Genomic DNA, 26,181 nt, shown 5'->3' with positions numbered 1-26,181 from the left:
AACAGCAAAACAATGAGTTCAAACTCCAGTCCCACAAAAAAAAAAGAAAAGAAGAAAATCTATGTATGTACTATACATTACATGATGTTATTGAAGGGCTAGTAGACTGTTAACCATCCTCCAGTCTCCATTATTCGCCTCATCCTTTAAGTATTGCCCCAAAGTTTGAAAAAAGACAAAAAATGTCAATAAATAGAAGATTAACCAAATTGTTTTCACAGAGGAAGTGAGGGGGCTCTTCTTCAGACTAGAAAAAAAATCCATCAAGAATTATACTTCATTTGCTTGCTATTTTAATTACCCAATATCTAGCACAGGGCACAACATCCAAAAAGCACTCAAATTTATATTTTCTGAATGAACAAATGATAATATTTTTATATACATTTAGAGTAAAGTTAAAGGTACTGAAGAAAGTTTTTAGCCGGTGGCCTATATTTCACAGAAAAAGAAATGAAAGAGGCACTACGATTTAGGAAATAATACCATGGTAATCATGATTTCCTGTTGCTATCTTCACACATGCCAATCTCTGTAGTACTTTAATGTTAATAATTTAAGTAGGATTCATTTAAGAACTAAATATTATAGTTATAGGATTTCAAAATCAATCAACATTTCCATTAAAACTATTAACTGAAAGGAACCTAATACAGTGAACTTACTTTTCTGACAGATGCTCTAGTCTTCACATGACTATTTCTGAAAGGTTGGAAAGTCGCCATAATTACTACTATGATATGTGATCTCTGAAGAGTAAAGTCACAAAACTCCTAAAGAAAATGTAGAAGAAAACAACTTATTAAGCTTAGTAATTCAAGCAAGCATTTTGTGCTAAAATTTCTTTACTCTCAGGCATTTAAGGAAAAATAAAAATACTGAGCCTTAAAAATTTACTTAGCTATCCAACATATATATTTGAAAAATGGGTGATATAAATATATAAATTATAAAAATCTTAACTTTTATGTTCAAAATTATAGTTTACCTTTTTCTGTTCAATCTTACTGCCCTTTTTAATTGCAAAGCTTCAATAAAAATTATTTGAAAACCCTTTCTAAATCTTAGACAATATCACAAAAATATTCCAGCCTCCAAAAGGTCACTCTTACCTCGACAACAACAGCAAATGTTACGGACATTCTTATCTCTTGAGCAGAAAGTTTTGATACTACAGAAATGAGAATACGAAATCCACACATATAAAATTACAGATGAACAAAAGAAGACTACTTATATAGAAGTTTAAGAGCATACCAATGACGAGAGTTCAGAACACATCCAAGTTAAATATTTGGCAGTATGCAGTGCCTGTGCACACAAACATACTTGAAAACTAAGTCTTAACTTTGTAATGATGCTTTAATAACCTCCTTTGAGAACTTCAATCAAGTCAGAACATTAACCAATCAATCTCTGTATTTGAATGTAGGGTCTTACCTATTCATTTAGTATCTAATGCTATATGCTGTGGATATAGGGGAGACAAGACAGATATGGTACTCATGGATTCGGAGCCCTCCGTACAAAAAGTTTATTACAGTAAAGGGTAGCAGCGGGAGACTAAATTCCAACTAACCAAAAAATTAAATCAATAAAGATTTAGGAAATGCTTAGCTTTAAAAATTTTCAGTATATCAAACTGGTCTTATTAAGGATTGCCAATTTGAGGTTTTCAAGACAAGGTTTATATGCAAAAACAAAGTCAATCTAGCCTGCCCTTTAGAATTTCGAAGAACTAAATTTTAGTGAAATTTTAATTTTATATCCTTTCTGTTTTATATAGTGTTTGACTACACAGATAAAACTGAAGTGAATACCCTTCAAACACACCAATACCCTTAGAAATTTCTAGATTTTAATCATTAGACCAAGAATTATAATCACATTTTATTCTGAACTAAAGTAAGTCTATTAGTCTCTATAATAATAAACTTTGATTAATGAGATTGAAGCAGCATCAGGAAAGGATAAGCGTTATACCAGGGTGTTCCCAATAGCACAAGACCTAGAGCGACAGAGCACTCTTCCACAGAAGACCATTCCCATCCCTTGTCAATGTCTTGTTAGCTTTGTTTCCTCTGGGTAAATCACAAACATCTCTGGATCTACTTTCTTAAGGTATATAATACCCCACTTACTGGACAAGTTTATTATGAGAACCAAATGGAAAACAGTTTATAGGAGGCAATTTGGAAAGCATAAAACACAAACAAAAAAAAAATTTAAACACTTACCTATGGACTAAAACGACCAAGAGAACCAAAACTATCCAAACAAGTTTTCTGTATAAAGGTTTATGTGGCTAAAACAAGATAATCATTTTACTTGTCCTAGGTCAAGTCACTCTCCTATCTTCCCACAGCATTCTCTTCAACTACTACAAACCTCACAGGAAAATGGACGTGCTCCAACCTTCACATAAAATGTAAAATGTAGAGGCCAACACAGGGCTCCAGAAAAGCAGAAACTCATCCCAGTACTGCAAAAAGAAAAAACCAGAAAAGCAGAAACTCTCAGGATCAGTTCCTGAGTAAAGTAGTACCACCTTTCTGGAGGCAATTTTGTAATGCATGTCAAAACTCAAATATTCCTACCCTTTGACCCAGTAACTGTACTTTTGGGAATTAATCAAAGCAAATAATGATCTTGAAGCATCTAAGAGTCCTAAATTAGAGCTCATGGTGAGCTAAGTGCTTGCTACGAGATTTATGTTAACGTCTCATTGTGTCCTCCAGTAACAACCCAGAAAAACCGAGGTAAGAGAAAAGAACCTAAGCGATTCTCCCAGGCTCACACAGTAAACAGCAGAGCTGCCATTCAAATTTAATTTTCTAATTTCAGCAGCAAAAACTCTTAACTATTCCTCTATGGAACATGGTTAAATAGATTTAGGTTCATTCCTCCACAGTGAGGCAATGGCAGCCACTTAAAAACATTGAAGGGCAGAAGAACTGCACACATACCATCACTTTGAGTTGGGCTCCAAACCTTGCCTGAAAAGTGAGTCAGAAAAGGAGATGGGGACTGCAATTACTTTTGCAGCTGTGGACTAAAGTCAACTAAGCACTAACTCACAAGAAGCTTTCCATAAAATTGACTAGCTACCTAGCTGAGTTGCCCACCTTAAGGTGTGATATTCCCCTGAGGCTGAAGACAGCTTCCAAAGGGGATGGGGGAGGCCTGTGTACTGAGACAACACTCTGAGACCAAAAGGCTAAGAACCCCAGCTACTTTACTGGCAATATTCCTGAATGGCAGGCCCAGACAGAACACTGTTGTTGAAGATCAAGAAATAAAGCAAATAGAATCCAACATGGGACCTCTGAAAGAATATTTAAGATCAAACAACAGAACGTGATAATACATGCAAAAAGAAAAAATCCAAAATGACAGGAATCACCACATACCTATCAGTACTAACGCTTAATGTTAACAGACTTAATTCACCCATCAAAAGGCACCGCTTGACAAAATGGATTAAAAAGGAAGATCCAACAATTTGTTGCTTACAGGAGACCCATCTCACTGACAGACATAAGCATAGGCTTAGGATGAAAGGCTGGAAGAAGATTTACCAAGCCAATGGCCCCCGAAAACAGGCAGGAGTAGCAATACTTATCTCTGACAAAGTAGACTTCAAACCTACATTGATCAAACGAGATAAAGAAGGACATTCCATACTAATAAAAGAGGAAATAGACCAAAAGGAAATAACAATTATCAACCTATATGCACCCAATGTCAACGCACCCAATTTCATCAAACATACCCTGAAAGACCTAAAAGCATATATAAACACCAACACAGTGGTTGTGGGAGACTTTAACACCCCATTATCATCAATAGATAGGTCATCCAAACAAAAAAATCAATAAAGAAATACAAGATCTAAAATATGCAATAGATCAAATGGACCTAGTAGATGTCTACAGAACATTTCATCCAACCTCTATACAATATACATTCTTCTCAGCAGCCCATGGAACCTTCTCCAAAATAGATCATATCCTAGGGCACAAAGCAAGCCTCAGCAAATATAAGAAAATAGAAATTATACCATGCATACTATCTGATCACAATGCAGTAAAAGTAGAACTCAACAACAAAAGTAAAGACAAAAAACATGCAAACAGCTGGAAACTAAATAACTCATTACTTAATGAACAATGGATCATCGATGAAATAAAAGAGGAAATTAAAAAGTTCCTGGAAGTTAATGAAAATGAAAACACAACCTATTAGAACCTATGGGACACAGCTAAGGCAATCCTGAGAGGAAAGTTTATAGCCATGAGTGCATATATTAAAAAGACTGAAAGATCCCAAATCAATGACCTAATGATACATCTCAAACTCCTAGAAAAACAAGAACAAGCAAATCCCAAAACAAATAAAGGAGAGAAATAATAAAAATAAGAGTTGAAATCAACGAAATAGAAACCAAAAAAACCATACAAAGAATTAATGAAACAAAAAGTTGGTTCTTTGAAAAAATAAACAAGATCGACAGACCCCTGGCAAACCTGACTAAAATGAGGAGAGAAAAAAACCCAAATTAGTAGAATCAGGAATGCAAAAGGGCAGATAACAACAAACAACATGGAAGTCCAGGAAATCATCAGAGACTACTTTGAGAACCTATATTCAAATAAATTTGAAAATTTTAAAGAAATGGACAGATTTCTAGATACATATGATCATCCAAAACTGAACCAAGAGGAAATTAATCACCTGAATAGACCTATAACACAAAATGAAATTGAAGCAGCAATTAAGAGTCTCCACAAAAAGAAAAGTCCAGGACCTGATGGATTCTCTGCTGAATTCTATCAGACCTTTAAAGAAGAACTGATACCAACCCTCCTTAAACTGCTCCACGAAATAGAAAGGGAAGGAAAACTGCCAAACACATTTTATGAAGCCAGTATTACACTTATCCCAAAACCAGGCAAAGACACCTCCAAAAAGGAGAACTATAGGTCAATCTCCTTAATGAACACTGATGCAGAAATCCTCAACAAAATAATGGCAAACTGAATTCAGCAACACATCAAAAAGATTATTCACCACGACCAAGTAGGCTTCATCCCAGGGATGCAGGGGTGGTTCAACATACGAAAATCAATAAACATAATAAACCACATAACAGAAGCAAAGACAAAAACCACTTGATCATCTCAATAGATGCAGAAAAAGCCTTTGATAAGATCCAACATCATTTCATGATAAAAGCTCTAAGAAAACTAGGAATAGAAGGAAAGTTCCTCAACATTATAAAAGCTATATATGACAAACCTACAGCCAGCATTATACTTAATGGAGAAAAACTGAAACCATTCCCTCTAAAATCAGGAACCAGACAAGGATGCCCACTATCTCCACTCCTATTCAACATAGTACTGGAATTCCTAGCCAGAGCAATTAGGCAAGAAGAAGGAATAAAAGGAATACAAATAGGTAAAGAAACTGTCAAAATATCCCTATTTGCAGACGACATGATCCTATACCTTAAAGACCCAAAAAACTCTACTCAGAAGCTTCTAGACATCATCAATAGCTATAGCAAGGTAGCAGGATATAAAATCAACATAGAAAAATCATTAGCATTTCTATACACTAACAATGAGCAAACAGAAAAAGAATGTATGAAAACAATTCCATTTACAATAGCCTCAAAAAAAATCAAATACCTAGGTGTAAACCTAACAAAAGATGTGAATGACCTCTACAAGGAAAACTATACACTTCTGAAGAAAGAGATTGAGGAAGACTATAGAAAGTGGAGAGATCTCCCATGCTCATGGATTGGTAGAATCAACATAGTAAAAATGTCGATACTCCCCAAAGTAATCTACATGTTTAATGCAATTCCCATCAAAATTCCAATGACATTCATTAAAGAGATTGAAAAATCTACTGTTAAATTTATATGGAAACACAAGAGGCCACGAATAGCCAAGGCAATACTCAGTCAAAAGAACAATGCAGGAGGTATCACGATACCTGACTTCAAACTATATTACAAAGCAATAACAATAAAAACAGCATGGTACTGGCACAAAAACAGACATGAAGACCAGTGGAACAGAACAGAGGACCCAGATATGAAGCCACACAACTATAACCAACTTATCTTTGACAAAGGAGCTAAAAATATATGATGGAGAAATAGCAGCCTCTTCAACAAAAACTGCTGGGAAAACTGGTTAGCAGTCTGAAAAAACCTGAAACTAGATCCATGTATATCACCCTATACCAAGATTAACTCAAAATGGATCAAGGATCTTAATATCAGACCACAAACTCTAAAGCTGATACAGGAAAGAGTAGGAAATACTCTGGAGTTAGTAGGTATAGGTAAGAACTTTCTCAACGAAATCCCAGCAGCACAGCAACTAAGAGATAGCATAGATAAATGGGACCTCATAAAGCTAAAAAGCTTCTGTTCATCAAAAGAAATGGTCTCTAAACTGAAGAGAACACCCACAGAGTGGGAGAAAATATTTGCCAACTATACATCAGACAAAGGACTGATAACCAGAATATACAGGGAACTTAAAAAACTAAATTCTCCTAAAACTAATGAACCAATAAAGAAATGGGCAAGTGAACTAAACAGAACTTTCTCAAAAGAAGAAATTCAAATGGCCAAAAAACACATGAAAAAATGCTCACCATTCCTAGCAATAAAGGAAATGCAAATTAAAACCATGCGAAGATTCCACCTCACCCCTGTTAGAATAGCCATCATCAGCAACACCACCAACAACAGGTGTTGGCGAGGATGTGGGGAAAAAGGAACCCTCTTACACTGCTGGTGGGAATGTAAGCTAGTACAACCACTCTGGAAAAAAATTTGGAGGCTACTTAAAAAGCTAGACATTGATCTACCATTTGATCCAGCAATACCACTCTTGGGGATATACCCAAAAGACTGTGACACAGGTTACTCCAGAGGCACCTGCACATCCATGTTTATTGTGGCACTATTCACAACAGCCAAGTTATAGAGACAGCCAAGATGCCCCACCACTGACAAATGGATTAAGAAAATGTGGTATCTATACACAATGGAATTTTATGCAGCCATGAAGAAGAACGAAATGTTATCATTCGCTGGTAAATGGATGGAATTGGAGAACATCATTCTGAGTGAGGTTAGCCTGGCCCAAAAGACCAAAAATCGTATGTTCTCCCTCATATGTGGACATTAGATCAAGGGCAAACACAACCATGGGATTGGACTTTGAGCACATTATAAAAGCGAGAGCACACAAGGGAGGGGTGAGGATAGGTAAGACACCTAAAAAACTAGCTAGCATTTGTTGCCCTTAACACAGAGAAACTAAAGCAGATACCTTAAAAGCAACTGAGGCCAATAGGAAAAGGGGACCAGGAACTAGAGAAAAGGTTAGATCAAAAAGAATTAACCTAGAAGGTAACACACATGCACAAGAAATCAATGTGAGTCAATGCCCTGTATAGCTATCCTTATCTCAACCAGCAAAAACTCTTGTTCCTTCCTATTATTGCTTATACTCTCTCTACAACAAAATTAGAAATAAGGGCAAAATAGTTTCTGCTGGGTATTGAGGGGTTGGGGGGGGAGTGGGAGGGGGCGGACTGGGTGGTAAGGGAGAGGGTGGGGGCAGGGGGGAGAAATGACCCAAGCCTTGTATGCACATATGAATAATAAAAGAAAAAGAAAAAAAAAGAAAAAATCCAGGCAAATACAGTCATTTCCCCTCATATTATCTAATAGTACCTCAGAAGTTGTATTACTACTTAAAATTAATAAAGTGAAACTAACTTTAATTCAACATTTATACTGAGCTTCATTCATGGAAGAAAAACAATTTACTGAGCCTTACTCCACCACTTTGTGTTTAAGATAAAATTTTGTCTCACAGAGAACAATAATCTTAACACATGTATGTAAATGCAAAAATGATACCTGTTGAAACTGTTTCAGGAATGGGGGAGGGTAGATGAAAGAGAACAGTGGAGAGAATGAGTTCAAGTTGATATATTTGATACATTTTAAGAACCTCTGTAAATACTCCAATGTACCCCCACCCAGCACAATAATAATTTAAAAAAATAAAAGAACAATCTACCAGGAAATATCTATGCAACTCAATATGAGATGATAGGACAAACTTCTGATAAAGCAAAGAAAAAAGAACTTTGGAAATGATGCGAAGACAGATGAGGGAGGGGAATAATAGCAGTGCAGAGTTTCATCTTATACAATTACAAAGAATGTAATTCTAGACAGATTGCTCAAGAGAAGCAAAAATTCAAGTTTTCCCATAAAAGGCCTTTAAGTTGTAATAAACTTTCCACTTAATACTTGTTTGCTTTGTTTCCTGTTCGGGGTGAGTAAACAAGAGATAACTGTTATATGAAAGAATTGAAAGGGAACTTAGATTAGAAAAAAAGCAAATGAGAGACAAGCAAGTTCCAATGGACAACACAAACAAATGAAAACTGAGACACCAAAAATGAAAATAAAACCATTACTGAAATCGCCTTAGGAGCAATACAGAACCAAGAGAGTAAGAAAAAATATTAGATTTAATACAGAAAATGCTAAGTAGATTTAATAGAAAAACACAGACTGCAAAAAGAAACAAATGAAAGCAATTAGAGAAACAATTATAAAGAATTCAAAGGAGAGATAGAGGGCACATATCCATTGGTCTTACAACTTCGCTTCTTCGAATTTATCCTATGTGTCTACCCAAAATTCACAAAGGTATATAAAAGAATATTGACTGAAACAAAAAACCCTAAAAAACTAAAAATATTCTGTAAGTTCATCAATTCAAATAAATTACAATATAGTCACTTAAGTATTACCCAGCTGTTAGAATGAGTTCGAGTAGTACATGCCAGATGAAAGAGAAAGTTGCAGAATCACTAATCTCACCCGTGTGCTCTCACTTGTGAGTTTAGACACATACACAACTCTGACACACACGTACATTTGTACATGCACAGGAAATGTCTTAAAGGAGGTACACTAAACTATGACAGGGTTGCCCTTTTTTAATGTTATAAAATGTTACCTATCTATATCAAGAGGAGATAATAGATTATTAATAAGGTTAGTTCCAGCATGCTTGAATTATCCCATTTTGTGCAAAATCTGTATGATGCCATATAAAAAAGGGCATAAACTAAATGGGTAGTGATTTTTATCTGGGTGGGTGTGATTATAGGTGCTTCTTTTTTGTTTATATACGTCTTGTGTTTTTCTGGATGAAGATAAATTCTTTTATAATAAAAAAATATTCTCAGTCAGTATGGTGGCCCACATCTATAATCCCAGCACTGGAGAGGCTGAGGCAGGAAGATTGTGTGCAACCTGGGCTACATAGCCTGCCTCAAAAAAATTTTATTTTATTTATTTTCTTTCTACCTCTCCTGGACTAAGAAATATTCAAATCAACATCAACTGTATCTTGAACTTTTCAATAATCAGGAGAATTAACCATGCCAAGGAGGATGAAACACCTTTCCAGTCTTCTACCAACAATATTGTCCTATCTTGACTTGCCTCCTATTACCCTTGTGTAATATGGAAGTCTCAAACTTCCATACACATATTTATAAATTAGTTTGGAAGGGCAGTAGGATATCAGTTGGTTGTTTTTTATTTATTTATTTATTTTTGAGATAGGGTCTCACTATATATATAGCCCAAGGTGGCTTCAAATTCATCATCCTCCTTTTTGGTCTTCCGAATGATTCAAAACCAAGTCTACATAGAAGTACTGTAGTTTCTGCTTGAGAAACACTGTGTATCTCTCTAACCATTACATTGGTTTATGTCCCTAAATTCTTTCTTATATTGATACTCAAATACTTATATTTCCTTACCTTCTCTTATATGTCCTTATCTTCATCCTTGTCCTCTTTGGTTTTCACTCTATTTAGTTTTCATGTGCTGGAGGTGTCATCAGTGTGGCAGTGTTAGGGAGTGGTAGAACATTTAAGAGGTGAGTCATACTGGGAGGTAACCCTGGGGCCACCAAACTTATGAATGAATTAATGCTATCCTTCAGGAGTTCTAACCCTCATGGGACCACATTAGTAAACCAAGTCCAGACAGTAAACCAAGCTGGAAACTGACCTTTCCCAACTGATGATCACATGTAGTAAATTACCAAGTCCTGATCTGTCACGCTTCCATACTTCCCTCAAACCTACCCTCTTGCTTCTATCTGCTGAACTGCTACTTCCTCTTTAGGTATTAGTCAATGACTCCCCTCTCTCAGGAAGGTTTGGCTCCTTTACCCCTTCCCACTCCTGCCCAAACAGTAACTGCCTTCTTCAGTCTCCCCAAGTGGTTTGTCCTTTAATCCTTTGGTGCCGTTGTTTACATACTTCCCTCTTGTGAGTTCAGTGGAGACAAAATCATTTTGTGTACATGTATTTTTAACATAGTAGGCATTCAAACTCTTGCTGAGTAAAGAATCTCATGCCAGGCAACACATACTGTAATCCCAACACTCAGGAGGCTGAAGCAGAAGGATCATGAGTTCCAGGTTAGTCCAGGCTACCCAGTAAGACCTTTCCTCAAAAAAAAAAAAAAAATTTTATTTAAAGAGCAAAGTATGCCTTTAAATGGATAGGTTTACATTTAATGAATTGTTTGTAAAAATACATTTAAAAGTTTGCAACAATTTCTCTTATGAGATATTTATAAATGCTTCAAGTATACTTTTTGACTGCCAAATGTGTTAAAAATTAATATCTTATTGAACATTACTATAACAAAACAGTTCAAAATACACAGGAAACATTGTTTCTAAACATTAGTCAACAGGTGATGCAGGACTGTGAATGGGCCCTTACAGAAGGAAAACATTGCCCACCAGCTACTTCCCGTTCATAATAGAGTCAGATGGGAAAGCCAAGCTGTCTGGCAGTCTCAGTGAGTTCTGGAAACAGAGCTCAGAGTTTTGGAACACCAAGATAGCTAAAATTTACAGGACACAACACAAGAGGAAGAGTATAATGAGTGCAAGAGCTCTAAAGATCTGCAGAAGGGTTCTCTTAGAACTTTTGGCTAGCCACTAGCTGTGCCTAGTACCTGAGGTTGGGGAATAGCAACCAGAAAGCAGCAGACCAAACAATAGTTGGAACCAAACAGAACTTGTAATAGTTTACACTCTCTCTAACCAAAGTGGAAAAACTTTGCAGTATATCAGGCAGTAGACAGACACCTTAGAAAGCAGTCATCTTTGTAGGGGAAATAAGGCACTACTACACTAAAGGATCTTCTAGACCCACACTAACTGTGTTAGCCTAATTTTTTTCCTCCCTGTGACAGAATACCTGACAAACAACTTTAAAAAAGGGAAGAGTTATTTTTGCTCCTGGTTTTAGAGGGTTCAGTCCACTAAGACTGAAGCCTATACCCTTAGGCTTCCTTTTTCTTCCCCTCTTTGTTCCACCCAGATCAGAAGCCTACTGGATGGTGCCGTACACCAAGGTCTCCCCCCGCCTCCATCCTTAGTCCCTCTCTGGAAGCACACTCATAGACACAGCCAGAGGTGGGCCTTACTAACCTAGACATCAATCAATCAAACTGGCATCAGGATTAACCACCACACTAACAAAGCTTAAAATAAGCAAGACTCCAAACAATCCAACAGGTTCCATGTGATCTAACTGTGCACCCCAACTAAATCCAACATGCTTGAGGATTCAAAGCCAAACAGGCAAGCACATAAAACTCAAGAGCTAGCATATAATAAAAAAAACTATGAGGTAAACCAGGCTCACACCTGTAATCCCAGCTACATGGCAGGCTGAGATCGGGGGAGGATCACAGTTCAAGGTCAGCCTTAGTAAATAGTTCGTGAGACTCATCTCCAAAATAACCAGAGCAAATTGGACTAGAGGAATGGCCCAAGCCATGGAGTGCCTGTATTGCAAGCACAAAGCCCTGAGTTCAAACCCCATTCCCATTAAAAAAAAAAAAAGAAAAAAATTATGAGGTATGCAAAGGAGAAGAAAAATATGACTAATAACTAGGCGGAAAAAGTCAATAAATTATAGAGCCGAACAGAAAAAGATTGAAAACTACAGCACAAATATGTTCCATACATTCAAGAGGGAGAGGAAAACAGGATTATGACAAGAGAAACAGAAGGCATAAACAAAACCAAAATTGAACTTTTAGAGATGAAAGTAAAATATTTCTAAAATAAAGAGCTGAATGCAATTAACAGCAGATTAAACACTGAAAAAAAGTGAAATCAATCTGCAGAAAGTGTAACAAAAACTATCCAAGATAAAACAAACAAAAAACACCAGAGCACCAATGACTTACTCAGCACTGTAAAAAAGGGTGGAAACCCAGAAGCAAAAAAATATGGGGTTGGAGGAAGCACACAGAAAAAAATACTTTAAGACAAAATGGTCCAGAATTTACCAAATTTGATGAAAACATACAGTGACAAATCGAAGCAAGCTCAATAAACATAAAGAAAACTACCCAAAGTACATCATAACCAAATTGCGGGAAACTAGTGATTAAAAAGAAAATCTTAAAAGCAATCAGAAAATTACAAACCACAGAGAGAACAAAGAACAGCAGACTTGCTATCTCTCCACATCAGAAAATGAGACAATGGAGCAGCATCTTTAAAAACAATGAAAGGGAAGAGTGTCAACCCAGATATCCATACCTAATGAAAATATCTTTCAAATATTAAGGCAAAATAAATTTATTCATACTAGTAAGAGCAGTGAGAATTCATTACCAGCTGAACATATTAGAATAACTGTCAAAAGAAATTCTTCAGGCAAAGAAAAACAATGCCAGTAGATATTTTTATCAAAGGGAAAGGAGCATCTGAAATGGTATATGACAGTAATATAAAAAGTGTTTTTTTCTTAGTCTCTTTAAAATGCTTAAAAATACTAACAATGTATTAGACATAAAAGTAAACTGTATAACAATACAACACAAAGGATGTGGTGGGTTGAAGGTGAAAAACTGCTGTCACAAGATTTCTACACTATACATGAATATTATTTGAAAAAAGACTGTAAGTAGAAGTTGCCTTGTAACTCCACAACGACCACTAGAAAACCAAAACAGAATACCTAATAGTAAGCAGTGGGATAAAGATGATGTTATCCTCCTTTTTGCAGAGAAGGAAGTTAAAGCTCACTTTCACAGGAATGCAGTGCAGTAACATGTAAAAACAGTACTTGATAAGGCAGGAACTCAAATGGTGGCTCCTCCTTTGAGTCAGACCTGGTGTTTGACTTACAAAACCTAAAAATACCACAGCTATCAGTTACTACTGCTTTGCCTTTAAAACAATAATTATATTAAAAAGACTGAATATTCCTGATATCAATTAAAATATTTGCTTCTTTATAGTTTCTGCCTTATTTTTTTATTTTTAAATCAATTCATTCTTCATACACTATACACATTTTGTTCCTAGAGCTGTACAGTATCTCAACCTCCACATTACTGACATTTTGGCTTAGATAAATCTTTGTGTAGGGGATTGTTTGTGCATTGTAGGTAGGATGTTTTGCAGTATCCTTTTGAGACCCACCCAACTGTGAAAACCAAAACTGTCCAAAAATTGCCAAATGTCCCTTGAGGGGAAAAAGTGCCACTGCCTTATTTTAGCACTTGAGACTATAGTGCCTTATGTAACAATTACATGTATACAAGGCTGTGCCCTGCACTGAACTGTAAACACTAACATTCAACACAGACATTCACCAAACATCTAAGTAACAATGACTGGGACACAATAGTGAAAAGTCTTTGCTCTCAAGAGCCTACATTCTGAGGTCATGCTTTTACTCATCTCTGCACACCTGAAAGGTCTTACCCACAAAAACAGCTGTTACTTACTGAATCAAACAAGCTATAAGGCAAAGGGAAATTTCACCAACATGAAATTCAGAAGGGCATCTGATGGCAAGAGTAATATCACCAAATGGAAAATAGTCCATCTATCTAATGACTTTGAAAATTAATCCAAGAATATTTGTTCTGCCACATTTATTTTCTCAAACATTGACAGAAAAATGTAAATTTCTGCTGCATTGCAGGTTGGGACCCACTTCTAAGGACTGTGTGAACCCAACCAGTCATTGGTTTTTAAAATATGTGCATGGGCCTAGTTGACAGATGCTAAGTGTGAGCTGCTTCCACTTCAAAACTCCATGTTCAACAACCATAAACACAACTTACACAAACTAAAACCTTTAGGTGGTTTTCAATGTGAACATGCTGTCTAGGGGTTGAAGTAATGTTCCAAATGTTATACGTCATCCAACTGTAAGATTATTTCTTTAAAAATACTCAGAAATTTAACGCAGGGAACACATTTCTCTTTACCAGTGACACGTACAACTCCATAACTCTTTGAGTATATTCCTGAAAAAGCACTTAAGAAGCTTTTGCAAACATACTAAAACTCCACCCAAGATGTCAGGAGCAAGAATTTGTGAACGGATCTGCTTTGCAGATAGTCCATGTTTGGCACGTAGCAGGCACTCTATACCACAACATGAGGCTATTAATGGGCATAAAAAAGGAAGCGTATGATGGATAACCTTAAGGTCTCAAGCCTGGAGAAACAGAAGAAAGCTAGAGCCTTCTGTCAATTATACAATTACTAGAAGAAAGCTAGAGCCTTCTGTCAATTATACAATAACTAGAAGATAGTGGTTTAAGTCAAAAATGGTAATATCAAAAAGGCAACTAAAATGAAAATGTTGCTCTAAGAATCATCCATGTGTCCAGGGTTTACGCTGTTCCCAGAGACAAGGAAAGAACAGAAGATGAACAGAGAATCCAAGGGGACAACCATGATCAAGGGTTCCAAAGCAGGTAAAAAAGGAACAAGTAAGTAATGGTCTGAAAGGTAGGTGGTAGAAATTTGAGAATTCAGTGTCCTGAAGTCAAGAAATAGTTTTAAATGTGTGGTCAGCACTACATTTCTAAACTCCTTGCAGGCAGAAATGGTGTTCTTTCACCTCTGAACATCCAGGAGCCCAGGTCACAGCACTTGACACGCATATGCACTGAATATATACTAACACAATACCTTGCGTTATGCCTGTCATGTGCCAGCTCACAAATATACATTAACTGCTTTACATATGAGAATCCAGAGTTATCACAACCAAAGCTGCTGTCATCACATGTATTTTACATATAGGAAACTAAACCATGAGGCATTTAAGTAATTTTGTCCTAACTCACACACCTAGGAGAATCTGTCCTGAAAAGAGATCATTGGATCTGGTCTCATTAGCAAGCTGGAACAAGTTCAATGAGTGCTAGGGGAAGAAGTCAAACTACAGGATGTAAAAGTACACTAAAGTTAGCCAGAGTTTCCTCCCTGTTCACGCTTCTTTTCTTAAAGAACTTGCTGTGGCACTCTGATAAGTGCAGTCTTATAAACTGTGAGGTGTCTAAGTCTCCACCCTATTTATTTTCCATTCCATCTTCCACCACCCCCAACCAACTCAACTAGAAGTAGAAATCTAACCAATCAGATTCTCTCTGTATAAATTTAGAATTGAGATTTGGAGGTATTTGTTAGGAGCCATGCTACAAAGTCAAAGTGAATCTGGTGTTGGCACTCTGGCAAACCAAAGTGATGAGAAAGCAGAAACCAAGCGCTTTCAGCAGAAGGCGATCTGCAACAACTAGAATGGGCATCCAGTGGGTAGCACAGACCTAGCGCCATGTGTTCCCAGAGAAAAAAAGACAGAAAAATAAGACTGGAAACTCTCTGGTTTCCAGGATGCTGAGCTGCAATCATGCAATGGACTTCACAGGCAGTACTCCAATTGTATGACAAAGGCCTTAAGTAAGCTAATTCAAATGGATTTTTGATTGTTGCAGCCAAATAATCTTCAAGCCATCAAGGAAGGTCAAAAAAAAACCAAAGTAAGCAGTGACTAATCCAAAAATGTTAAACTTTTCTTGTTTTATCATGTTCAGCCTCTATACATTTCAAATCTATACATTTCAAATGTTTTTACTCCAGGAAATGAACTTTTATAATTAAAAATGAACAGAAAAATGAAAACATCTGTCTATGTCCAATCCATTTTTAAACTGATAAAGCATTATGCTTTCCCTTCATCATATTACCATTTACACACCCCTAAATCACACCGAGGCTAAACTTAGATCTTTTCCTGACCTGCCTCCACCTCTCATTTCCTACAAGGGATTGATTTTATTACTAACATGCAGGCCACTTCATAAAAAGAAAAAAAATCAGTTTACCTAAGTAATTAGTAATTACCCTACACAAATTTACTTCGATTACTTTTCGAAGGCAAAACAAAACAACAAATATCCTAAAAGTTTGAAACCCTTGCCAAAACATTCTAAGAACCAGCAACAGAGTTTTTCTATCTCTGCCAAGATGAAATCAAAGGAACTTTTCTTTTCTAAACTAGTCTCCTTTGACCATTCACAAAAAGACATTTCTTCATGTAAGGACAGAACTCCTATACCCATTTGTAACTGGAAATTTCCTCTGAAATGGATCTATAATATCCTTTTAACTGTTCTACGTTCCTTTTCCAGACAGTATATTCCTGGAATTAAAAATTAAAAGTACCATCCTTTTTCCAGACCCCAAAGGAAGATTCTTCAGCTTCTATACATTACCCTTGGAGGTCAAAGCTACAGAAAGCTACAGAATTTTTCATTGTGGTTCTGGGTCTTAGGCAACTCCCATATCTTGAACTGAGAAGTAACACTAGCCACCTAGGAGAAGACTGCAAAATCCTTATCAACCTTATCAACTGCAGTCTTGTAGATACATACACTAGTCACTAGCTCAGCTTGGGAACCCACTTCTTCCCTGATTCACTTAAATTCCTTGATCTCTTATAAATCACTCTGCTGCAGCGACAACTAATTGTAAAATTCACAGTCAACCCTTGGGTCAGAGCTTTGCCTGACAGAACATAAAAAAGTGTAAGGAACCAGGATATTAGTTGAAAAAGACTGATGCGCTCACAAAGTGGCACTATTTTAACTGACACCAGTCATGCCCGGTACCCGGTTATCATTTACTCCAAAATCACCAAGAAGACATTAAAATAAAATCATCTTTGCATAACTAAATATCCCATCTTTTCTAAACACTCTTTACTTTGTTTTCATATATGACAAAAATCAGTATCAGTCAGCATAACATTCAAATAAGGTGGGAAGAAGCTAAGGAAAACTAAGCGTTTTGGAAGAATTGAATAATTACGAAGCTAAAAAGAGAACTGGAATTATTCACTCCAGTATGCATGTGCTAAGGCCATTAGCAGCATTTCTCACCAGGAAATAACTTAATATCTAAAGCCAAAACATCTTCTTTTGGCAAGGTTGTAAAGAGGAAAAGAACTGTTGACAAGTCATACCACTGTGATGGGTCAGATTCTGCAGTCATTGTCGTTTTGCAATGTTCTTTAATGCTTTGGTTTATGCTTTGGTTACATCTACACTATCTTTTTTCTAAAGCAGCTTAGATGCCTAGCATAACAGAAGTATTACAATTCGTTGGGAACACTCAATGGCATTTACAGCCTGGGAGAGAATTTGACAGCAAACGCAAATATCAATACCCAAGGAGCCGCCTGACGCTTTTGGTTCCCGTCACAAGAACTGGGTAGAGCCTGGTTCCAGGACTCAGGGTTCTGACAGTGAGGGATGCTGTTTGGGAACAAAGTGCAATGTCCTCCTCTTCCTGTATAAGCTCCACGTACACATCACGAACAAAAACAAGCGCACAAGCGCACCCCCACCACGCACCGAGACTCTGAAGACCACCCGAGGGCGGAGACTGAGCCTGTCACTCACAGGCGCTGTTGTTTCAGCGCCACTCATGGGGCCCCAGGACCCCCGGTCCCCTGCGCACTCCCCCTGCAACGGATCCCCTGTGGGCCCGGGGCCTTAAGCTTCCTCGTCAGCCACGGTCCTCCCACTCTCCTCCCACCGCCATGCGAAGGCGCAGCACTCGGGCAGCCAGAAGCCACAGCAGGGGCTGCGGGAAGGCGGCCGAGCCGGGCCGCTCCATCCACCCAGGCCGACGCGCAGCTCACGCCGCGAGCGGGTGAGCGAGTGAGTCCGCGTCCGGCTCACCTGGCGGCCGCAGCTTCTGCAGCTCACAACCGTGTCACCGGCCCATCACCGGCCCACAACGACCGGCTGCGCCAGTCTCCCGCACCAGCCCCCCAGCCCTCCCCCCCCTCCCGGCCCCGCGGCCCGCCCCCGCCCTACCCTGCCCACCCCCTCGGCTTCCGCCGCCGCAGCTCCAGCCCGCGAGCCAGCCTGCTCCCCACGCCTCCCACTCACTCTCGCGAGAGACTGCGTGCCTCTCGCGAGAACAACTCCGTGGGCCAGCCCGCGCAAAAGTGGGTGGGCTTTTAAAAAAGGAAAGACGGACCAGGAAAAAAACCTTCCCACAGGTTCCGAAGAGCTAGCGCAACGAGGCCGCCCCGTCACATGACGCCGAGACGGCCTCCCCACTGGTCAAATTCCGCTCAGCCGTGGGAGCTTTAAACTCGAGGCTGACCTACGAACCTGCGGCGGACGTCTTGCGCGCTTCCTGGGCCGTTTCCTTGGAAACGGTTTAACCCTTTCCTCTGGCAAAGTCCCCGGGCCTTGGCTCGCTCCGATGGGTTGGTTTCGGATCCTACTTCCTTTCCTTCGAGCCCTTAAGCTTATGGCTTAGGGCCAACGGAGCCCCTTCCTCGCCACAAGGCCAGTTTTGCTCTCTTCTTAAGCCCCGGGTCCTTTCCACAGTGGCAGCCCCACCGCATCAGGCGGCCCACGCCAGCCCCATCCCCGCGGGTGGCTCCGCCCCTGTCCACAGCATCTGCCGGGAGGACCACTCAGCATCCTCGGCCCCGGGGGCCTCCGGGCCCTAGTGCTCACTCGCCCCGACGTCTTTCCTTGGTATTGGAAATGGGAAGTAAAGCCTTGGCCAGGCCCGAGATGATAGCTAAAAGGTTTCCGATTTCCAGTTAAAATCAGAAGGGCCAGTCCCGTCAAGTTGCACTGTCTCTTCGAGGGTATCCCTTAAATCAGAACTGCCTAATAGATGAGAAAGGCATTTCAAGTGGATCCTTGTTACGAATTAAGTGTTGCCTTTTTTTAGGGGACGAGGGACAGTGTTGGGGGAGAGAAGGCATATTCACTTCTTCAACAAATTTTGGTTGAGTCCCTATACATTTCAGGCACTATTCCAAGCTGTGGATTGAGCATTCCAAGACAGTCTAGGTCCTACAGATTTAGGGTCATAAAAAGAAAATGTATCTGTTGATATTTGGCTGTCTGCAAATGTACAGTAAGTAATGTGATTATAATTGGGTGGCTACTTCAGGGGCAGCCCTTTTGATGAGACATTTAAGCAGTAATTCACAGTCACGCAAAAAATAGGAGGAAAATGCGTATCTGGCAAAGGAAAGGCTAATTCATAAAGTGGAGTCTATTCTAGAGCATTCAAGGGAATGGGAGGGGTGAGAAAGAAAAGGAGATAAGCTCGAGAGGTAAATAAAAGGGCTAGATCTCCAGAGCTTTATTAGCTGAGAAAGGAATTGGGAGTTTATTCTAAGTGCAATGAAAAGCACTTGAAAAGTTTTAAATGGGTTAGAGACACCTACAGTTAACTCTTAAAGAAGAAGCAGGGAGGAGACTTGTAGTCCAGGAGGAAAAATGGGAATTTTTCTTGTTGTTACTTGAGATAGTGGCCCAAAAGGAAGAGTTCATCTTTGATTTTGTTTCCTCCATTTACACTACACAAATAACCACCTCTTCTGTCTACAAGTCAGTTCTAAGAAGAAGGGAACATGAAATAATGTTTCTGTAGATACTGCTTTTTTAGTGTAAGATTTGAAAAGAGAAAGTCAAGGCTGGGAAAGAAAGAGGGAGTTTAGCAAAAAGAAACACAAGTCAAGAGAGGACTTCCAGTGTCAAACCTTCTCATTAACTAGTGACACAACCAAATCAAGATTCCTCAGATAAAACAAGGCAATTGAACGAGTCTACACGCAAAGTGGTTAAGCCTGAATTCCACTTGGGTATGCACACACGCCAACAGGACGGAAGCTGTAAAGGAAATGAACTTAGGAAAACCTAACTGAGGAACTATGAAACTGATTAATAGAGATACCAGGAATGCTTTCCTAAGAAAGCTGGCCCTTCAGACTGTGAGAATGGAAGCATTGCCACCTGCCCAACCTCATATTCCCTTTCTCTAAAGCTATTTTGAACCTAGGTAGATTTAATAAAAGATACACATGTTCCTAATGAGAGTTTAAGCATTAGATAAAAAATAAAATTTTAGAAGTTCTATGGAAATATTTTAAAGTTAACACTACACCTTAATTTTAATGAAAACAAGATTTCGAGCAACATTATAGGGTTACTTTTTAAAAGGAAAAATGTGATAAATATATTACTTTAGCAGATTAAGATCATTTTTAAATGCTAGTTGAGTAATTTTTTAAGTGTTTACAGCTCTCACAATGATTAACTGAAACAGCTGCTTCATGCTACCAATTTAGATGAACAGTGGGCTCAACTCTACCATTCTAACATGTATTAATACAACAATTCATCTTCTTAACTTACCTAGCAAGAAAGTCATTATGGGCTCTTGTGCCAGCTGTACTCATTTGGAGTACAATGAATATAAAATTAGAAGAAATATAAGAATAAAATCCAGTTCTACAATTCCGCTAGTTCCTGGATTCTTTTTGACAGTGTTTTCTCTTTAAGAGTTACACTGCAATATAATTCACATACCATCAATTCCATGTGTATTTTTTTTTGATATATTCACAGAGTTGTGCAACCATCTAATTGACCAAAATACTATTTTTAGAACAATTTTGTCTGCCTAAAATAAACCTCATACCCATTAGCAGTCAATTCCTTACCTCATTCCAGGCCTGAACAATCACTAATCTATGTTTCTATACATTGCCTATTCTGGATATTCCACATTAATGGAGTGAAACAATATATGTTCTTTTATCTCTCATCTGTTTTCAAGTGTCATCCATGTTACTGTGATATCAGTATTTTCATTTTTTTTTTACCAAAAAATGATTTCATTCTATGCATATTGCATGTCTTATTGGTCAGTTTTGTCAGCAGATAGACATTTGGGTTATTTCCACTTTGAATGCTTTGAATGTTCATGTGCACATTTTGTGTGAATGTTTCTTATTCTTTCTAAAACTTAAAAACATAAGACATTAAATTTATCCAGTTTACAAAGTCCTTGTTTCCTTTCCAAGCACAATTACTGTGATCCTAAGACTTTGTCATTTTTGTGCTGTTTGAAGTATGTGCACTCAGTCCACAGAGATATTTCTGCTCAGGCAATTCACATCTGACCACGTGGCTGCCCTACTTAAAACCCTTCAGAGGTGTCCTATGGTCCCGCCTAAATTTTTCTCTACTCTCATTTCATTCTTCCTCTCAGATTCCCCTTTCAGTTCCTCAAAGTAGGACTAGACTCTCTGCCTTAGTACCTTCCCACAAACTGTTTTCTCAGTATCCAAAGGGAGGTATGTCCTTGACTAATCTGAGTTCCATTTCCCTTGTCTCGCTAGGCATCTTCAGTAAATTCTTGATAAATGTTATAAACCAAATCTCTGTTGTGCTAAGGAGAACTCATAATAAGGTCTTTTCCAGACGAGATGGTGCAGCAGAGGAAGACAAGTGTCCCTTCGCCACAGAAAAAGGGGTGAGAAAAGGGAGACCACTGGGGTACAAAGGAGCCAAGGAAGCAGTGTGCTGAATCAGAGAACATAAATTGTGTGTCAGAGCACCCAAGAAACCCTCACATGCCCCCAAAGACATTTTAGTGAACTAATTTGTAGCAGTTGAATTGGTGGTGTCTCCTCCACTGTAATTTTCTTAATTTAATGGAAATGTTATTTCACTTGTGGACATAGTCTAATGGAACCAAGACATTTAGATAATAAGCACATGAAAGAATTATGACCCAACAAGATTGAAGGATTTGTTCTAGACCACATCAGACACTAAAAATCATAGTTCGTACTAAAATTAGTTGGCTCAGTCTGGTCCTACCTTTCAGTGAAACTAAACATCCTACACAAAGCTGGCTTCTCAGCTTAATCCCCCGATGACCTTCTGACTACAAAGGCAGGTATCATCTTTCTCTAGGAGCTTGGGAGCTTTACACCAACCACCTCTGACAGCCAGAAGCAGATTCCCTGTCCCTTCCTGTTTGAAAACTTGACTCTCCCCTTGGCTCACTTGCTGAATTCCTCCCTGAGTGATGTTTCCTGTCTGAGTGATGGCTCCAGCTGGCAGCTCACTTGTAAAAAAGAGATGTCAAGCCCTTCTTGTCCACATTCTTCTGTTTTGGGGTTTATGCTTATAAAATAAGAAATACTTATTATGTAGAACATTGGAAATTACAGGATAAGATAATGAAGCAGACCACTTTTTGGTGGTTATTTACATGCATTATTTAATAATAAACCAATGAAAACATTCTAAAAGTAGAAAAAAATGTGAAAATTATAACATCTTCCATTTACATATGCAAAAATACTTTTTAGATGTAAGAAATGAAGTGTCTCCAAGCATTTGTTTTTGTTTTTATTTTGCAGTGCTGGGGTTTGAATTCAGGGCCTATGCCTTGAGCCACTCCACCAGCCCTTTTTTTGATGGGTTTTTTTGAGATAGGGTCTTGCTAACTATTTGCCTAGGGTTAGCTTTGAACCATGAACCTCCTGATCTCTACCTCCTGAGTAGCTAGGATTACAGTGAACCATTCGGTGCCCAATGATTTTGTTTTATTTCTTGTTTGTTTGTTTGTTTGCTGTGCAGGGTACTTGCACATGTTTGGCAAGTGCTCTAACTCTGAGCTACACCCTTAGTCTTCATGCCTTAGTTTTAAAAGCACATGCATTATATCACCATCTCCTACAAGTTTATAACGTACATGCTTACCGAATTCTTTTGTAGTGAGTTTTGTGAACTGTAGAAATACATCTGAACCACAGTTAAACATGATACCTGCTAATCTTTTAATATATAGAAAGATGCTTATGACATTCTCAATGAATTCTAAAATCATGAGTATTTTTATTAACAAACAGTATAGAGGATAATTCAAACTAAAGACTTCTTGAATAGCAAAATAAATGATTGTGATTATACGTGTTACTAATATCTGAGTATTATCACCTATCCTACTCAGTACCTGAGTTCTAGTACATGTCATATGATTCTTCTTAAATGATTATAGTCATAGGTGATTACTAACTTAACTTCCAATGTGTAAAATACAGATGTACCCTCTTTTAAGAAAATGTAACATGATTGTCTGAAATTCAAAAACAAATGATCATGCCTAAATATAATTACTTAATAAGGTAGTTTCTTTAAATATCATTGTCCTGCTGGTCTTAACTGTAGTTAATTGTAATATAGAAACAAAGTCTTATAAAAAGCTTGTAACAGATACTACTAATTCAATGAAGCATGGATGTTATAAAGTATTTCAAAAACATTTAGCTTAAGCAAATGAAAAAATAATTTGCAAAACAAAATTTAATATTCAACTTTTCAAAATATCTTTTTGCAGGGTTGGAAGTATGACTCAAGTGATAGAACACTTGTTTAGCAAGCCTGAAACCCTGGTGCCACCAAAAAAAAAAAATGTTTTTTGCAAAAGGTGAGCTAGACCTCCTCTTCATGTGAGCCAACAGCATAGAGATGCTTACTACTTTTCAAAAGATATTAGATAACTTCCCCCTGGGTTATGTATTTAAAGGGCAAAGGTAGTCTTGAATATTGTTATAACTTTATGACAAGAAAAAACAGATCCTGGGTCTGTCATTCCTAGTGCTTACTTTGCTTTTCAAATTAAATGCATTAATTTAACATGCTACTAAGAGCATCTTTGTTCATTAGCTAACTCAATGAAGTTCAATAGAAATATCTGTATGCAATTAGATCTTTAGGTAATACTCAGGCATATGAAAATGAATATTGCATGTCTGCTTCTGGTCCAGGAAGTCATTAAACACTGTGGTAAAAATCTAGGCTGAAAAGGAGCAGAGCTTTTATGATACCTTGATTACGTCCTAGCCCAGACTTTATGAAGTATTTGTTCCATTTGGGGTTTTAAGGCATTAAATTATGTTAGAAATATATAGTCTGGCCCCACACTGGTTTTGCTCCCTGTTTGTTTTAGATCCCTTAGGGACATCTTGAACAGATATGGCCCCTTCCCCAAATAGAAGATGAAATCAGCCAACTTTCTGAAGGATAGACTAGGATTCCTCATAGTCAGTCTTCATAAATAGCCAAGTAACCCCCCCATCTCTGATTTGTTGGCTCAGTGTCCTATGTCACTTCATGTTTAGTCTAGTCTCCTATATCAGAATGATGTGATTACCAAGAAAAAAAAACAGTAAATGCAACTTTAGGCTACATGAATGCAAGTGTGGTGTTCAGAACAAAAGAGACACTATATTTGTCCTACTCTACTCTGAGCTAGTCAGTCCATGCCTGCACTAACTGTATGAGCTACAACCAGAGGTGAGGTAACCAGGAAATATATCATATATTAAATTTAGACTGTAGGTATTTAGCCTAAAAAATGGAAGATTCAGGAGGATATCATACACTGAAGTTGAAAGGCTATCATAAGAGAAATGTCTTAGGCTTCCTTTTCTCTCCCAGAGGAAAGAGACAGACTTTGTCTTAAAATAAAGTAGGTTATATTTATAAGCAATGGTTATGAAATTATTTCTTATTATCTATACAGTTTATTTTTTAAATATCATTTGTACACTTAGGAGGCTAAAGCAGGAGGATTGCCAATGTGAGGCCATCTGGGCTAAATAACAGAGACCCTTGTATCAAAAGAGCAAAACAAAAAAACAAATGAAATCCTTCTTAGAGCCCAAATTTATAAGATCTTAATCTCTGTCTTCTTTTCTAAGTGTCTTACACACTTAAATTATCTTACATTTGATTGTACAGGTTACTACCCTTATCAATTGGTGTAATAAGATTCTGACAAAGATCTTATCTTCAAACAGTAAACCTGTAGCAGGGTATAATGGGTAACAAGATTCCTGTAGAGATCTTGTTTAACAGTAAAATGCCCTGTAATTTTCTTTTGTAGATGGTCAGTAGCTATTCTGAAATTGCCACATAAACTGCTTATGAAAGTAAGATCTGCCATAAACGAGGTCTAATAAAGTACCACACTAAGTTTATGGCTGGCTTGAGGAAATGGCATTCTTTCTGGGAAAGAAGTCACAGTAATTACAAGGTACTATTATGCCTTTTAAACCTTAATACTAGTTAACATTTTCTATAACTTTAAGAAATCCTCACAAACATCTCTTGTTCACTCTATTCTTTATGTAATTCTAAGAATTTTCAACTGAGTTTCAGGATGAATAAACTCAATCAAAGTCTTATCCTATTCAATTTTTGATCATTATTACCTCCCACACAGAATCCACTAAGTGCCTGTATCTCTATCTGTCTTTAGCTCTATTGCTAAGGCTACTTTCTGTTTCAGCATCCCCTCATTAAGACGTGACTGAACGATGCCACTCCCAAGCAGGGAGCCCTCTCTGCAGAAAAAATGATGCTTGATTCTTGGACACCATACAGAATATGTACACCAGCTCCTTTTGCCAAGACAAGGCTAATGCTTTCTCTCCTTGTTTTCAATGATCTGATTCACCACCTCCATTGGGCACAATGTTTTGTGATACCCCAGTGTTTCACCTTATGATCCAACCTGTATTGGACCTCTCGTCTCTCACCCAGCAATGATAATAATAAATTGAGAATAAGCTAATCCTTTTCTTGCCCTTGGAGTGGAGTGGCTCTCAAATAACCTGCATGTCATAGAAGATTGTTATGAAGGCTGCACTCTGTTCATTTGTTCACTTTGGCCAATTTAAAGTTCTACTTTCTTTGACTCACAACTTTTGTTGAGAGCAGTTTAAAAAGTGAAAGTAATGGGATGCAGTGAAGTACAAGATATACAGAACAAACACCTGCTGGGAAAAGCTCCAGGCTTTCTGTGCCCCATGCCAAACACTCAGTTTCACTAGGATACCTTCATAATAGATTCCTCAGTA

At 37.9% G+C, this 26,181-nt stretch overlaps 1 protein-coding gene and 1 long non-coding RNA gene across 8 annotated transcripts in view; one reads left to right on the top strand and one right to left on the bottom strand.

Moving 5' to 3' along the window:
- Akap11 (A-kinase anchoring protein 11) overlaps positions 1–18,866 on the bottom strand; it is a 50,550-nt gene extending 31,684 nt beyond the window's left edge. Inside the window, exons 1-2 of one of the 7 annotated variants that reach the window (XM_074043320.1) lie at positions 18,602–18,866; positions 666–773 (exon numbers count right to left, since the gene is read on the bottom strand). In XM_074043320.1, coding sequence (XP_073899421.1) covers positions 666–725 — 60 coding nt within the window. In that variant the 5' untranslated portion in view covers positions 726–773; positions 18,602–18,866. Of the gene's footprint in view, positions 1–665; positions 774–1,112; positions 3,628–9,888; positions 10,571–18,160; positions 18,269–18,464; positions 18,505–18,601 lie in introns of those variants that run through there. The other 6 variants (XM_074043321.1, XM_074043319.1, XM_074043322.1 and 3 more) reach the window with 6 other exon arrangements.
- A 4,789-nt stretch (positions 18,867–23,655) lies between these two features.
- LOC141411600 (uncharacterized) lies at positions 23,656–25,898 on the top strand. Its single transcript, XR_012436440.1, has 2 exons — positions 23,656–23,744; positions 25,611–25,898. It is a non-coding gene; the product is annotated as an uncharacterized lncRNA (long non-coding RNA).
- Positions 25,899–26,181: the final 283 nt, after the last annotated feature.

Source organism: Castor canadensis, chromosome 10 (assembly GCF_047511655.1).
Source record: "Castor canadensis chromosome 10, mCasCan1.hap1v2, whole genome shotgun sequence".
Classification (NCBI taxonomy): Eukaryota; Metazoa; Chordata; class Mammalia; order Rodentia; family Castoridae; genus Castor; species Castor canadensis.
The sequence above is the reverse complement of the archived record's forward strand: the minus strand, read 5'-3'. Positions and strand labels throughout refer to the sequence as shown.